General features: G+C 37.9%; 1 protein-coding gene across 2 annotated transcripts in view; it reads left to right on the top strand.

Annotated features, from left to right (window-relative positions):
* Nucleotides 1-17,156, top strand: part of DGKH (diacylglycerol kinase eta) — a gene marked incomplete at both ends in the record, with an annotated part of 163,612 nt that overhangs the window by 96,306 nt on the left and 50,150 nt on the right. For both annotated transcript variants that reach the window (XM_082304376.1, XM_082304377.1), the window contains 2 exons: nt 12,623-12,727; nt 13,055-13,187. In XM_082304376.1, the coding sequence (XP_082160502.1) occupies nt 12,623-12,727; nt 13,055-13,187 (238 nt within the window). The remainder of the gene's footprint in view (nt 1-12,622; nt 12,728-13,054; nt 13,188-17,156) is intronic.

Raw genomic sequence — 17,156 nt, 5'->3', positions numbered from 1 at the left:
CAGAGGAAGTAATTTCACTGTTGTTCTGGAAGGTGCCCTCCAGGAATATGAGAATTAACATGCTAGATGATACTCAGGATGGGGATTCAGCTTGCCCTAACTTCACGGTGGAGCTCAATGATGGGTTTATAGACCCCGAAATTTAGATATCTAGGATAAGATTAATAGCTCTTTAAAGTAGAGTCCTGTAATTGCTCTGTTCAGTATAATTATATGATTATTAACTAACTCTTCCTTAGCTATGATAGGAGCTTTGTCATCCAGGGCACCTAAAATGTAGACCCCTGCTTTCTGATTTCTGAATCAGGTGCTGAATCAAGTACTTTTTGTTGAATATGCATCTTCTGAAAGGGGTCATCTTGAGAGGGAGGAAGCTGCAGTAGGCAGATCTGCTGTCCTGGAAAGCCTACTGCAATTCTTAGTAATTAGAAATTGGCTGGAAATGTGACTTTATATTCCAGCCAATAACATTGATTACTAGGATTCTGGGTATGCTTGCAAAAATGTTTAATATCATAAATTTTTGCTGATTTCTTGGTTTTAGTGATGCTGTAGACCATACAGACCACAGTGTCTAATTATTTATTCTGTGGAAAAATACTTCTTCGGAGAACTCTTAATGTGCTGGGCTTTAATTAAGTATTCTCACCTAGTGTTATGAGGCAAAGGCAGCAGAAACCTATAAACGGTCTGTTCTTTATTTTATGGTTTTTATTACCTCCTTTTGATTTGACTGTTTTCCAAGGTAAATAATCTTTGTAAATATTTGTCTATACTCTTACCTATTCTTGCTGTTCTGACTATTATTCTGCAGCATCATCTTGTAAGTGAAATTACTAGTTTGGCACTCAGGGAGCACAAGTCACGGATATTTGGGACTATTTCCTAAATTAATGCTCATTTACATTCCTTATGGGTCCCACATTTTGTCTGTTTTCTGCAGCACCAACACATTATGCATTTTTTAATCCTCTATAATGATGCTAAGATCCTTTTCCTGTTAATTTGGAGCTGTCTGTAATTCACAAATACTTCTTTTATGCTTCTGTGGTTTTTCTCTGGTGTGTATTTCTTTTGTTTTTTTTTAACTAACACTGAACTTTTTCAAGTCACTGTACTTAATGCCTTACTCGGCTCTCTCTGAAGTGCCTTGATGATCAAGGGGAGGAACTAACTAATCAAAATTCTGTGCTGTCTGTAAATGTTCCCCTATCACTACTCCACTCACACTTCTCTTCCAGTTTAAGAACTGCATCACAAAATTTTGTAAGAGAATAATAAAGTGCTTATTATCTATTAATATTTTCCCATATTAAAAATTCCTATTATTCCATCTTACTTTTTTTATGTCCCTTAGCTTTTCATCTCATCGCATGATTGGGACATAAAAATAATCGGTCTTTTCAGTTCAGTGACTGAACTAAAGATAATTACGGGTCAACCTGATGTTTTAACTTTTTTGAGCAAAGTACTTAATTTAGTTTAAATTAAAGGTATTAAATATTGTTTTAAAGTATTTTTTTCATATTATATAAAGAAAAAAACAAAACATGAATGGCATTTCATTAAAGTTAGTTCTTGAATGTATTTTGTTACAAAAACTTAAAGGTGTTTTTTTTTCCTCTCATTTCCACTTTTTTGGTCAGACTTATCAGTTCACTTTGACCTGAGAGCAGATGGTTCTGCTTAATATGTTTTTAAACAAAAAAATCTTTATCCAGTTGTCTGCAATTTCCTTGATATTCTGTAAATTTGGATAGATTTTGAAAAACTAAACATTTATATTTGCTGATTTTCCTTTGACCTATTATTTTGAGATGGTTAGGTATTTTTTACAGGTTAGTGAGGCCAAATACTCCACTGGAGCAACTGTGCTTGAGCTGTGGTTAAAATTTATATTGTTTTCTTCCAGTTTATATTGTTTTCTTCCAGAACTCTGATTACCCTATTTCCTATCCATATTTCTGAATGTAGCGTATCCTACATCTTGGCTGGGGATGTAAAGTTTACTGGCATATAATTTATGTGGAACCAGCTTAAAGCATAAACCAATTCTTTTCATCTTTGAATCCTCCTGTACAGCCGCTGTTTTTAATGGGAGGTTGCCCAGCTGTATTGGAAACTCAATTCTTGCGATTCATCAGAATTTCAAGTTGAATATTACAACCGGGCCTGAAGGCGTATTGCTTTTTAGCAGTTTATTTCAGCCCTGACGCTTCTGACATCAGTCAGCTCTTTGCTCATTGTTGAAATTAGCTGCTTCTAATTGATGTTAGAAAATTAACTTTTAATATTCATGATGCGCTTGGAAAACAGGATGCATTGCCAGACTTTTGCAGTATGTTTGAGAGTGTTAATTTCTTAGACTTGGACGTATTTTTGCTTCCTTTCTTGCCACCCAGATTTTTTCAGAGTTACTGAGACTTTTCCTCAGGGACTACGAGAACTTCAGGGAATGTGAGAACTGCTTAACCTTCCCCAAGCCACATCAAGAGGAAATGAGAAGAGCCTTTTCCCAAACAGGAGTTTAAAACCTTTCATCTTTGGGCTTGGGCACTTCAGTCTTCTGTTTGAATATCAGAGACAAAGAGAGATAGTACCAAAGCTGGGAATAATTATCCTAATACTGTTTTTTTCCTATTTAAATAATCTAACATCAATTCAGTTTTATTACTGACTCTTGATTTGCCCAAAGTTCAGGGCCTTGAGCTTTATTTAAGTGCAGAAAAGCTTATGGATGCCAGTGGAGGTATTTCTCTGATGCTGTCCCGCTTGTTTACAAAATCCAATTTCCTACAGTTCAGTCTCCGTGGACATCAGGAGGTGGCTTCTTTACTCGTAGCCTCAAGCCTCTTTCAGACACTATTCTACTTCAGTCTGTTTGTTTCTGAGGGCCACTCACCTGAAGATTGCACTGACCTTTTCTAGGCTTTCTGCTGCTTCCCTTTCAGTGTCTTTCTTATTTCTGTAGTTTGGTGAAATCACTTGCTACTCCTGTATTGGGAGACTCCTGGGATCATGGGGTCAGCAACCACCTTCAAGGCTTTGGCTTGTTCCATACTTGAAGTGGTTTCCCCTGGTTTCAGCTATTACTAAGCAAACTTTTTTCACTGCCTTGTTCTTAGCCTGGGTGATTAAAGTTTCTGGTTTGCTCTGCAGGAGTACTCTGGAGCACAGCTATCTGCAACTTTTTTTTCTTTGTGAAAAATGTATTTTGAGTAAATTTCTACATATAGTCTCTGCTGATGTTTCCTTGAAGGGAGACACTCTTGGTTGACTTCTTTTAATAAACCACAGGGACACGAAGGGAATGGATTTGTGTTTGGAAACATGTTTCTGTTTCTTGATGAATTTACATAAACCACATTTCAAATAGTTTACACATTAAATTTACTTAACTGAACACAGTCTTGCATGAACACTCTTTAGTCTGCATGAACCTCTGCTATAGGTGTTCTTAACTCAATTGCATACTAATTTTAATAATAATAATGATAATAGTGATCCAGGTATGGATAATGAGCTTATGTTAGTACTACAAAATTATTTGTGTGAAGGGTAACAAAAGACATATGAGTGAAGTGCTATGTACTGTGTGTGGTACTATCTTTAGGATTCCTCTCAGCATACTTTACATCAGATTTATCCTTTAGATGTGCAGTAATTTCCTGGGTTTGGGTATACTTTGAAATTTCCTTTGCATTCCAGTTGAGTGTTGACATTGCTAACAGTATAGACTGATGATGGTGGGAGTTCAGACACATTTGTAGATGTCTTTCCTTAAAATGTCTTCCTCTCTGAGCTGAATCCCACTCCCAGAAACATTGCATTTTAAATTTTGCCCGTGGCGTTATCAGAAGGATCAGTGCATGGCACCATTTCAAGATGGGAGCTGTGCTCCGTTTGCAGTCTAGCACAGGGCTGACAGGGGTGCTGGAGTGACATCTGTGAAGATCTCGGGGCCTCTTGTTATCTCCAGGGAGTAGAATATGGCTGGAAACAGCTTAAATTCCTGTGCTGGCCTCACCAGCGTGACTCAGCTTTGCACGGGTAGCTAACTCTTGCGATGGATTTAGTTTTTCCCTAGTTGTGAACTGTCTGCTGTTTCATAGATACTGATTAGCCTCTAAATGACGAAGGCTTTTTGATGCTCCCAGCCCGAGCAATACCCAAACCACAGAAAGACAGGGGAAGTGCTTTGTATTCCATTTTGTTCAATTTTCCACTCAAGGTTTTATTTTTTTTTTCTATATTCAGGCAGCTTAGAAACAAAACAAAAACTGAAATAGCAAATTAATATGCTGAGGAAAAAAAAAAATAGACAAAAGCAATTAGTGTGCACTTGCAATGCACTTAGGTTTTTTTCCTCCATTTAGCATTTGCTCATTTTCCCCCGCCCTCTGACAATGACAAAAAAAACGTAATGAAGCTGAGAGCTCTTTGGGTAGCTTTGGGTGTGACTTTCAAGTTTGAAGCTCCTTATCTCTGACTTGATGCACTGTCTCCCTTTCCCTAGAGTGTCTGGAGATGGTGAAGCTTTAAGTTTCATTATGAAAAAGCAATAAAGCATTTCAGCTGTGAGGCTAAAATCCATAGATAAATCGCTTGGGATTGAGCTATTACAAGAAAGCTGCACACTTTTCAGAAGAGGAAAACAAGGGGATGCTTGAAAATGTGAGCGTTCTGGGCTATATTGTACAGTTTTGTTCTAGTTACATTTGCTTGGAGCTTGTTTTCCACAGATTTTGAGCTTAAGCAGAAATTTTTCAAAAACAGCTCACAGAAAATGTCTCTTTTTCTTCCTTTAGTTTTCTAAGAGGTTCTTTAATTTGTGAAACACAATAAGAAGATTTGCATAGAAGCAAATGCATTAAAAATATCTTTCATTTCCTTGTCTGAACTCATGGTATAGCACCAGTGAAGCAGTTGGGGTGTCTGGAGAACAACCTCTGAGCATTGCCAGATTTCATTCTTCCTGCAGTTTTATACTTACCTATTCTCTGACATTTCTTTCTCTTCTTCCTTTAAAAGTGGTTAAAATACCTGGAGAAACCTTAAAAAGTATCCCTCAGTGCAGTTCCTGTATACCAAATAATTTTGTAAACAAAGCCATTGGTGTAAACTTTGAATAAATTTCCTGCTTCTAGTGAACAAGGATCCTGGGCTTCAAGCAGCTGGATCATGTTTAAACAGGCATCTGTTATTACAGATGAAAAAAAATAGTCACTTGGTGTTTTATTTTGTATAACTTTGCACCTAATGCCATTAAATATATAACTAAATGTTTTCCTTTAAGCACAGAAGCCATCCCATCTGATAGACATGGAATGAGCTGGTGAAGCAGTAGTGCAAAGTAATGTGCTTAACAAATCTTTATGTAAAGACTTTAAAGAAGCGTGCAGGCCTCGAACTATATATAGCAGTTTCCAGTTTACATTTACAAGAATGGTTTATTGTTTTTGCTATATTTAAATACTGATTTAAGAAAGATTTCCAATTCTTCAGTCCAAATTCATGAAACTTTCCTACCCTGCTTCTTGTAACTGTCTCATTATAAAGTTATACTTCTGAAGGAATAATATTTTTCTGTTAGCAGTTGGTTGATGTTGGATACATGAGGTCAAATTTGGGGAACCGTAAATTTCTGACAAAGTGACCTTTGCTAGATACTTTTTGCATCTGTTTTACAGTTCGAGGCTGGACATGTCGTAACTGGATTACTTGATTTACCTGAATTCTGTCTTCACAGATTCACAGAGTGATTTGGGGGTTGGAAAGGGACCTCTGAAGGTCATCTGGTCCAACCCCCTGCTAAAGCATGGCCACCTGGAGCAGGCTGCCCAGGACCATGTCCAGACAACTTTTCAGTATCTCCAAGGATGGAGACTCCACAACTGCCGAGCAACCTGTGCCAGTGCTCAGTCACCCTCACAGTAAAAAAGTGTTTCCTGATGTTTACACGGAGCCTCCTGTCTTTCAGTTTGTGCCCATTGCCTCATTGCTTGTCACTGGGCACCACTGGAAAGAGCCTGGCTCTGTCCTCTTTGCACCGTCCCTTCAGGTATTTACATATATAAATAAGACCCCCCTGAGCCTTCTCTTCTCCAGGCTAAACAGTCCCAGCTCTCTCAGCCTCTTCTCATATGTCAGACGCTCCAGTCCCTTCATCATCCTTATGGCCCTTCCCTGGACTGTGTCCCATATGTCCATGTCTCTCTTCTACTGAGGAGCCCAGAGCTGGACACGGTACTGCAGGTGTGGCTTCACCAGTGCTGAGTAGAGGGGCAGAATCACCTCCCTCGAACTGCTGGCAACACTCCTTCTAAAGCAGCCCAGGATAACGTTAGCCGCCTTTGCCGCAAGGGTACATTGCTGGCTCATGTTCAATTTGTTGTCCAACAGGACCTCCAGGTCCTTTTCTGACAAACTGCTTTCCAGCTGGGTGGCCCCCAGCATACACTGATGCCTGGGGTTGTTCCTCCTCAGGTGCAGGACTTTGGGTTTCTCCTTGTTGAACTTCATGAGGTTCCTCTCAGCTCGGTTCTCCAGGCTGTCGAGGTTCCTCTGGATGGCAGCACAGCCCTCTGGCATATCAGCCACTCCTCCCAGTTTTGTGTCATCAGCAAACTTACTGAGGGTACACTCTGCACCATCATCGAGATCATTAATGAAGATGTTAAACAGGACTGGACCCAGTATTGACCTCTGGGGTACACTGCTAGACACTGGCCTCCAACTAGACTTTGTGCCACTGATCACCAACCTCTGGACCCAGCCATTCAGCCAGTTTCCAGTCTATCTACCTCACTGTTCATCCAGCCCATAGTTTGGCAGCTTCTCTATGAGGATCTTAAGGGATAGTGCTGAAAGCCTTACTGAAGGCAAGGTGGATGATATCCACCTTTGTCTTTTCATCCAAGCCAGTCCTTTCATCATACATTATCAGGTCAATCAAGCATGACTTCCCCTTGGTGAATCCCTGCTGACTACTCCCAATCACTTTCTTGTCCTTCATGTGCCTGGATGTATTCTGGGAGAAGCTCCTTCATTTTTGCTAGATGTGGTATAAGGAAAGGCCACCTAAATTACCCGGGCTGGATTCTACTGCAGAGTGAAGTCAGAGTAGACCTTACACCTGTTTCTGTGATGTAACTGCTTTTGTCCTGCCTTTTAGTTAAGCCCACTTGTCCTAGTGTACTGGTGCAGGAGATGCTGTGTGGGACTAACCCTTTTCTTGTCCCTCCTAAGAGTTTTTATCGTGGGGGCCAAAACCACACATTACTTCATTACTTGTGAGCTTGGCAACAGTGAAATAGGAGAAGGCCAGCAAAAAGAGGGAAGCAACGTTTTAGTGGAGGAGACAGAGCTAATTGTTCTGATTATAAATTCTGTATTGTACTCAGGCAAATATAATAGCCATTTATTACTTGCCTTGCTTTTAAATCCTCTGCTCCCTTTGTAATTTATACTTTTGCCTGGCTTGGCTCATCTTGAAAAATAATAGTGACGATTCACTATAAAGCACCAACTACACCTTTGACAGTGACAATACTGTTATAATGAATTTAGCATCCTGAATCCAAGAAATTAAAGTACTGTAGAAAGCTGTCCAACTGTTTGCACTGTGATTTTTGCCAACAAGTTCTGGTAGATACGGGAGCATCGATGATCCCAGCAGTCTACTCTCACCACTGTGATGGAGGTGCATTCATCTGTTGCATTCATATGGACCCACCTGCATGAGGACAGGGAAATGGAGGGGCAGACAGAAAGCAAGGGAGGTATAACATGTTATCTTGGTATTTGCCAGAACTCACTTGCCAAGGTCTAGAAGCACAGAGAAGTTACAAAGCATTAAATCTGTTACATTCATGCCCCAGGCTTTGGGTGTGGTCCCTAAGAGGGGAGGTGGGGATGCTCGCTCTCTTTATATCACGCTCTCTTCATTAGTTGCAGAAAGATATTTTAAAAATATCTGTTCAAAGAACAGGAAAACCATTTCCCCGCCTGTTTCAGATTCCAAGTGATGTTTCTACATTACTAAGTCAATTCAAGATCGGCCACACAAAGTGCTATTAGTGGAATGCCTGATAATAGTTTAGAGCAGCAGAAGGTGCCTTAATGCAAATATCATGTTGCAGGAAGCGGGCTGCTTTACAATAGCTGCTCTGTTGCTGCTGAGATGTAGACCATTATTTTCTTGATTAGCAAATGTAGTATCTGCACTTTTTCTTTGAATCAGTAAAGGAAACCAGAAATGTAGCCACCAAGCTTTGGGAACTGTATTTTCTTACATATTGCTGACATGATAAAATATGTTAAAAATCAAGCTCTCTATGATTTTATTTTACAGATCATAAGTCTAAACCCATTGGTTTGAAGGCATATAGAATGCTATCAGTAAAGTTAGCCCCTTTGAAAGCGAAAGGTGCTTTCAAATTTACACTGAATTTAATGGCGATTTTATTTCCTTTCAAAATGTTAAGCTTGTTCCTAATAGGTGCTGTCTGAAAGAAATGTTGCGGTAGTGGCCCAAGACTTGACTGCGTAATTTTCATCAAAGTAATTTCCACATGTGTATGTACATATATATGAGCATGTGTATATTTCTAGAAGCCAAATTATCCTAGTGTCAACATATGTGAAAATCCCCATTTATGGCAAGAGCTATGTGGTGGCAGACTGAACAATGTCCTCTTGTTCTCTCCTTCATTCCCCACTCAAAAAGCCCCCTGTTTTTCTGAACAGAACATTATCACAGTAATGGGCCATTTTTCTTCCTATCCAGACATTCTTTATTCCCTATGATGTTTTAGGACTTGTGTTGCTTGCCTTCAACTTTTAAGACTCTATATGCTCACTCTTTCCCTATGCCTACTGCATTAAAAGCGTTTTTTATTCCCACTACCTCAATTTCATTACTTTCCAATATACTGCAGTATCTGGCTTTGATAACTCTCTCTTCCAAAATCAGCAATGACTTCTTCTTGGCTACTTGACAACAGTGAAAATTTTGAAAGTAACTTAATCTTCTAAATTAAATCTGGTTGATTTATTTATTTTTAAGGCCTGTTGTCTGTCTTCATCCTCCTTGATTTGTCTCCTGCTTTGTCAGCGTGTGAACCATTAGCACCTGAGTTCCTTCAAGATTTAAGAGTTTTCTTATTCTTATGTTACCTCAATGGTCTTCCAGTGGTTCCTGTGACACTTCCTTTGTCATTGTATTATATTATTTCTTCTTGTCTGTTGAGAGTTTAGCATATTCAGAGTGATATATAAACAATAATATCTGGGGCAGCAAGCATTAATTTAAAAAAAGGGTAATATGTCATAGAAGAAAAGATACTGACTTTGGTCAGTAGAAGAAAAGATACAGAACTTTGAATATGACTACATGCAATAAGATTACTAGTAAAATCCAAATTTATATGGCTGGAAAATAGTTTTAAGGAGAATTAAATCCATTTTAATTTTGATTACGTCTGCATACAGGTTCAACTGTCTTTAATGAATGCACTCTGAACATCCTACTGAAGTTAGTTAATCATAGCTTTCTATAAGCATCCATAAGAAAGCATGTGTTCTGTGTAAATACAAATAAGAAGGTATAGGAAGTCATTCTCAGTTTAAGACAAGCAAGAACAGCTGAACTGAGTTAGCATAAAGCTCATAAAACCATACTGAATCAAAGTAGTATAACAGCAGTAGCAGGTAGTCAAGAAAGGAGTATAAGGAGCAGAGCATGTACAGTGATTCTTCCTCTTGCGTAGCTTCCCAATGTTCACTCACTGTTGGATTTTGAGGACTTGCTAAGTTGAAGGTTTCAGATATTGTGTTGTATAGTATATGATGCATCTATTCCTCGTGAATTTGTCAAATACCTTTTTAGACATTTATACTTCTGGTCTCCTCAACATCCTTTGGGAATACTTTTCAAGTCTAAATAATGCATTACATTTAGGAAAAAACACTTCTTGTTGTTTGCTAATAATTTCCTTGTTTCACTGAGTTCTTATGTTACGTGAAATATCTAATAAATAACGAGAGTACATCTTTTCCATGATTTTGTAGACTGAAATAGATGAGAACCTAAATGGACTGCTTAGTTTCTCTTTTTTTTTTTTTTTTTTTTAGAAAAATTCCAAATGTCAATATTTTTTGCATAAAATGCATTTTGTCTTTTTTCATGTTATCGTATACCTTCTTTAAGTTTGTTGTTAAAAATGTGTAAATCAAAAGAGAATATGTAGTTTAATCATCATGTTATAGATGCTGTATTTACAAATATGTATGTCTTTCAACTTTCCACTTTATTTTTATAGCACTAATAATAATTGATCCTACATTCAGGTGATCGTCAGTATATGATTTAACTTTTAGACTGTTGAAATGCTATGAACTTTATTAAGTTTATTATGCTCTGAATTTAATAAGAAGTTGGGATATAGGAATTTCTGGTATGTTTACATGCATTAGTTAGCAATGTTTGGTGACATGATTTGGTTGCCAACACGTGGGTGTGTAGTACCTTTTGAGATGGCCTTTGGCGTCCCACCTGGTTTATTTATAGCTGCTGTTCTGGGTATTATGGTCCTCTGTCATATTTACCTGCCCCATGCCGATGCTTTGGGTACCAAAGGGCATCTCCATTGGCACTAGATAACTATGTGTGAACAACTGAACTGAGACCTTGATTTTGGGAGGGGAGAGTGGGGGGATGCACAGGGGATTTCTGTGATCAGTAGTATTAAAGACATGAGTAATATAAATAAATATTTCTTGAAAAGATCAAGATTGTCAGGAGTCTTCAGCAATAAATGGAGCTGTTGTTGCTTAACGGCATTTCACAACATCTGTTTACAGGTTAGCATCAGTAATGAGCATGGGGGAAGGATGGACGCAAAGTGCAGAATTTTGGGTGGACTTGTCCTTACTTAATCCGTATTCTAATGTCATACTATATAATAGGAAACAATCTGGTGGGTGTATTTGCCCAAATAAGATTCATGAGTCCACTGAAACCTGGAAATTCCAGCAGAATGCTGATTGTTGTTGGAGCCAGGGTTATATTATGATTTAATGGCTTTTCTGGGCTTCATTTGATGACCTGGCCTAGAAAAACATTTTGAAGTAATAAAGCGTCTGTTTGGCTCCAAACTAATGAGAGAAGCATTGCTCTTTGCATTAACTGTTCTTTAGGAAGAGCCGCGGAGAGCTACTAATAAACCTTATTAAAAAGCTTAAGCATGATTGAAGGAAATAGAAAACAGAGAAACTATTCCATTCCATGTGAAGTGAGTACATAAAAAAAAAAGGGAAAAAAAAACCCGGAGCCCACAGGGCTTTTGCCTCCCCTCCATGTGACTTGCAGCTTGCTGCACTTCAGTTACGTTGCCTCTGAGATATGTTAAAGTGCAGCTCAGTTTAATGAAGAAGTGGATAGGACAAATCAAGGCTAGAGACTATTTACAGCAGAGGTTGGGTAAGTAAATGCAGCTGTAGATAAGTGTTTACTATTATTGTGCAAATGTTACAAAATATCTAGCCTGTGGCATTTAATGCAATACTCAGAGCTATCGGGTTTTGGTGGTCCTTTCTTTGTTTTACTTAAGTAATTTGCAAGTGTGGGTGGTACATACTATGCAATAGATTTATGCATAAGGCTGATAAAGGATTTAGTTTTATTTTTCAGACTTCCTACAACAAAACAAGTAACTTTAATTTCAGGTACTTATTTTGTTTTAAATTCTTTGCTATGTAAGTAACTGCTTTGTCTATTTCAGTGCAGTGCTGAAAATAATTTCAGTGGGAGTTAGCTGATAGTTTCTGGTGCCTTCCTGTTATTTTAATTATTTTTCTACTGGTGAGGGAGAGGGGAAAACAGCTTATACTCTGAACCTCCTAGATACAGCATTTTCAGATTTCTAGAATCCAGCTCCAGACCACTGAAAACTCCCCAGCATCAACTTGTTCCAGGAATTCATTCAACCATCCTAGTAGGATATGATTTCAGCTGTTTGCTTTTGTTCTCTGTATCTTTTTATGAAGAGTTGTATGTGTTCTTATACTGAGTTTTATATTGAAAATTCTGTTTTAAATTTATATATGTTTAAATTTGTGTAAGTTTAATATCAATATACAAGATAGAGAAATGTGATGAAAGCTTTTGTTGTTGTTTAAGACTTCCAGGCTTTTGATTTTGACATGTTTTTGTCTCTAGCAATTGGAATGGACCTTGCAGTTACTATAATGCTGTTATGAAATAGGATTGCAATCTTAGTCAATTAGTAATTTCCAGAATGGTTGTTATAGCAGTTTCAGTGCCTGCCATTTGAGTATTTAAATCTCAGTGTGTAGACAAATTGCTGAGAAGGAGGAATGATCAATATAGACTGTAAAGACCTATACCGAAGCCTGATTCGAATCTTGGGAACTGAAAAAGGAAAAGCAAACTCCTTCCTTGTTGGTAGTGTATTAAAGAAAATATTTTTAAGCGTTTAATAACTTCTGATCCAGGGCGTGTCTTCCTTTTGCATCATCTTGCAGGAAAGAATATATTAAATATTCCAGTCTATCATGATTTTTACTATTTGGGTTAATCAGAATGCATTATGTTTTTCAGATAATCACTCCATTTAGGAGGCTAATACTGTGTGCTGAGAACAGAAAAGAAATGGAGGACTGGATAAGCTCTCTGAAGTCCGTTCAGTCCAGAGAACACTATGAGGTAAGTTGACATCCCTCTTGGTGCAACCTGTTTTAGCTCAACAGATCAAGCTACAGGACACAGAACTGGAGTATTCACCCTCCTTAGTGTGAAAAGTGTGTCTAATGGTAGAGTGAAGCTTCATGTTAAGACCTTTACTAGCAAAATGAGAGCTTATTATCACACTTTTGTTTAAAAGTTTGGAGGGAGAACAGGCTAAATACTGCTTGGAAAATACTTTTGGTGAACATTGCATTGTCGTCCCCTGTAATATGGAACCATAGGTAATTTCAGTCACCGTAGCTGTGTTCTGTACTTGCAAATTTGTCTTAACTTCTCCTTTACTAGACCGCACAGTTTAATGTGGAACATTTCTCAGGGATGCATAACTGGTACGCCTGCTCCCATGCCCGACCTACCTTCTGTAATGTGTGTAGAGAGAGCCTCTCTGGAGTCACTTCTCACGGCCTGTCTTGTGAAGGTAAAATAAACACTTTCTTCCCTGTTTATAATGCTGTGTATGATGACAGATGGCTGAAAGTTTAAGACGAGTAATGATTCTGAAAATAATGTATAAGAAAAAAAGCCTGAAGGGAGAAATCTGTTCACTAGAGTGACTTCTTTTGGGCAGAGGGACTGCTAATGATCTGGCTCACCTTCTTTGTGCTCCAGGTGCCTTCTTCTAACTCATCTCAATAAAACGGTTCCTTCTGGAGCGACTGGTTTGGAATGTGCTGGGTGGACGGTTTGCAAGAAAAGATAGGATTTATTTGATTTGCTCGTCAAAAATGTGAAACAAAGTAGTCTTACTGGTTTGCAGAATCAGCATTCCTAAGGGAAAAAAGCATATTGGTAGTTTCTGCCCAAAATCTATAAAAATTCTTAATACTTTGTTCAGCGCTGTGACCAATTCTTGTTTCCTCTGTTGCTGCTGCCTGATCCTGCAGTACAGGCAGGACAGATGAGGATAGATTTATTCCTTTAAAAATTCTCTCATGCAGTGATGAGGCAGAGATGTAGATGCCTTTGCGTCTTGATGGTTCAACGGATGAAATCCAGCACAAAGAGAAAGGAGGTGTGGCTAAGACTTCAGCATTAAGCTTATCTGGAGAAATGGTATTTCGCAAACATCTATTTATAATAAACATGAAACAGCTTATTTTCTGCTGCAAGTTCTGTGAAAAAGTGGTAACGAGTCTGCTTGTGTTAGAATCCAGCAGAAAATTAAGCATCCATGTGACCTTATGATATATATGAAATGTAGAGAGATTTAATTACCGAAATAGCTAGCTGTCCAGAAAAGAGTTACAGTTACACCATTCAAAACTTGATTTCTTTGGATGCATGTTACCCAGCTGCAAATGCATTTCTGTTATTGATGCTGTTATAATACTTGAGGTCTGAGCATAATAATGTGTATTAAGGAAATCTTACAAAGGAAACATTAACCCACTGTCCTGAATTGTCCATGCTTTTAATGTAGCTAATGGTGCAGTTGCCAAGGAACGGGACGAACCCGTTTCATAGAAATTAGAAGTAGCATAGTTACTTCCAGCTTCTCTGGTGTATGTTTTCCACTGTGTATAAGTCGTTTGGACAGTTTTAAGGCAATTATGGTATTTTCAATGTCCGATATCGGCAGATGGAAGTATCATGTGCTTAACTAAAACGCAGTTGTATTGCCGCTGTGTACAAATACAGTTATATTTGCTCAGGCAAAGGAAAGGAAAGACTTCTTTCCTTTCATAAAGAATTTATCCTTTCATAAGTTAATATTATAGCTATTTTAAAAGGCTGTTTAGCAAGAATTATTCTTGTAAGATGATTATCAGTGTTAATGGTTGTAGTTCACAGTTTTCTGTTTTTTCAGTGTCTTACTTTGCTTCTAAGTGTGGTTTTAATTTCCAATGTGTTGGCGTTACCTTTACGTTACAGAAGTTTCCTTAATTTCCAGATTTGGACCTTTCTGCTTAACTTATTATGAACTAATGCTACATTTATCCACATTTCTGATGCCGGTTGATCCTTCAGCTCGTGAAAGTAGTTTGGATTTGCTTTCACTGGTCCACAGTTTCATAAACATCTATGACCTGGATTGGTTTATATGTAGATACTATGATATTCTTTTATCTCTTAATAAGTTTACCTCCTCTTACTTCTTAGCTACTAGTTTATATCTATTTTCTTTAATTTTTTCCGAGTATTTTTTAAAATAAAAGGAGAACTTTAATTATGCATCTAATCTAAATCACTTGACAGTTGACTCTTTTACGGGAATACTCATACTTTGTCCCCAGTTTTATATACCTGTAAAAACCCGTGTTAACCATCCTTAATTTCTTCATCTAAGAAGTATATTTATTTTGGTTTGATACTACTTCTTTCTCTGAAATTCTTATGTGACTGAGTTCATATTTACTTGCTTCTGCCATGTGCACTTGTAATGCATTTTACCATCTATTTTTTTGACTCACCCTGTGTTAGCAATATACACTGTTTGAGGAGATGATGGAGGAAGCAGGGAGTCTTAAGATTCCCCAGACATGTTCTATGCTACTTTTTCTCAGTACATCTTTAAAAAAACTGTTTAAATATTCATGCCTGACATCTGAAACCTCCAGCACTGCTTTACGCTGTGAATCCATTTATATCTATACTAAATTCAATTATTTGCGTGGTCATTGATCCCAGGCTACTCTATTATGTCTTCTATTGAGAAGCATGAGAGGCTGCTTCTCAAGAGATATTGGATCTCTTCCTCCTCTCAGTGGTTTGGGTTGCTGGCACACCAAGTTATCTTGAAAGTAGCTTAGAGTCTTTGTACTCTTTGTGGTCTGATTCTTGACTGTTAACTGTAGGTAAAAATAAAAATAAATCCCATTGCTGATATTTTGCAGCTTGCGATACTTTAGAAGATCAGTCCTGTAATATTTTATTCTCTTAGACCTGCTGGTCTCTAGCAGTGCTACACAACTGTTTTTTTCAGCCTGACCACACAACAAGCCTCATTTCTTTTGGAGATAAGATGGGTGCCTTCTTTTTTCAGGGCACCTTTCCTCCCAGTAGCCTTCGGCAAAGCTTGACCAAATTAATTGCAGGCCACCCTGAAGATACTCCTGTAGGTTTTGTGGAAACCAGTGTAGGAAAAGAGGGTATGTTAATACCTTTGCTAGGGAAACAACTGTAGTGTGAACTTACATCTTTTTAGAAGTCAAGAAATCAATATGTATATCAAACTGAAGATGTAAGTTCATATCAAACCAGGCTTCATTCTTTCTACTGCTCAAAACCCAACTGACTTTCAAAAAATTTAATCATACACTCCTTTGAGATGCAATGCTGTTCCTCCCACTAGTTTCTTCTTTTGTGTCTTCTCAAAAGATAATCTACTTTTCAAATGTTGTCCGTGTGTTGTGTTGCTCTAGCTAGCTCTAAAGGAGTGATCTCCGCAACATTCATCCACAGTCTTTACTAGGACAGAGAAATTATAAATTTTTTGCCTTGCTTTGGAAATGATTCCAAACTAGCTGGATCAAGTAAGGCTTTTGTTCTTTATGCTCGTCAAACGTTTCTCTTATTCAGAGTTTAGCTTTCTGTATGCTCAGGAGTCTAAGCCTAAGAAATTGTCAGGTAAACACAGGGATACATGGAATGTTTAGGCAAAGAAACCTAAAGAACTGTAGATCATTATCTACAGAATCTCTTTCAAAGCTCTCTAGCCTCAATTACTCTCTATTAATACCGCATTTTTATCCAAGTCATTGCCAGTGGAACACTGCCTTTATGATTATTCTCAAAGATTTATTTCTTCATGTAGGGTTTTCATTATCATGACTGAATCTTGATTGTTGAATATCAAATATACCTAATAAGCTGGAGATGGCAGTTTAAATGAGATGCTTTCTCCTGTGATGAACTACACAAACAAACTACTGAAAGAACACTTTAGGATCGTGAAGTCAAGCAATAAGAAAATACTGGGATTAAATTGCTTCTGCAAATGTACTTTGTGCACTTGGTCTTTTTTCATTATGATTGGTTTTTTTTTTTCCCCCAAAACCCTGTTTTTCTTACCCACTGCACAGGGTACTGTACATGCACTACTTAGGTAGTCATTGTCTCCAGGATTTTTGCCACATTTTCTGCACAGGTTGGAGAATGAATAGTGAATGAAGCAGTCAGGAAGAGAAGGGTTGTTCATTGTTGAATTAAGGAGTAATAGAAAACTGTGTTCTGTGACTTTGTATCACACTGTGCCCCTCTGTAATCCTGGGGAAATCACTTAAATAAGATTTTTGATCAAATCAGTAGTTGTGTGTTGTTTATAGTCTGGGACCTGTATCACAGAAATGCCGAGTTTTCTATAACTGCAAAAATCAATTGAAGCTGTTCTGAAGTCACTGATACTTTGAAGATACACAGTATTGAAAAAAGCTCTTAATTGTAGTAG

Source organism: Platalea leucorodia (assembly GCF_965183815.1).
Source record: "Platalea leucorodia genome assembly, chromosome: 2".
Lineage (NCBI taxonomy): Eukaryota > Metazoa > Chordata > Aves > Pelecaniformes > Threskiornithidae > Platalea > Platalea leucorodia.
This window is presented reverse-complemented; position numbering and strand designations above follow the sequence as displayed.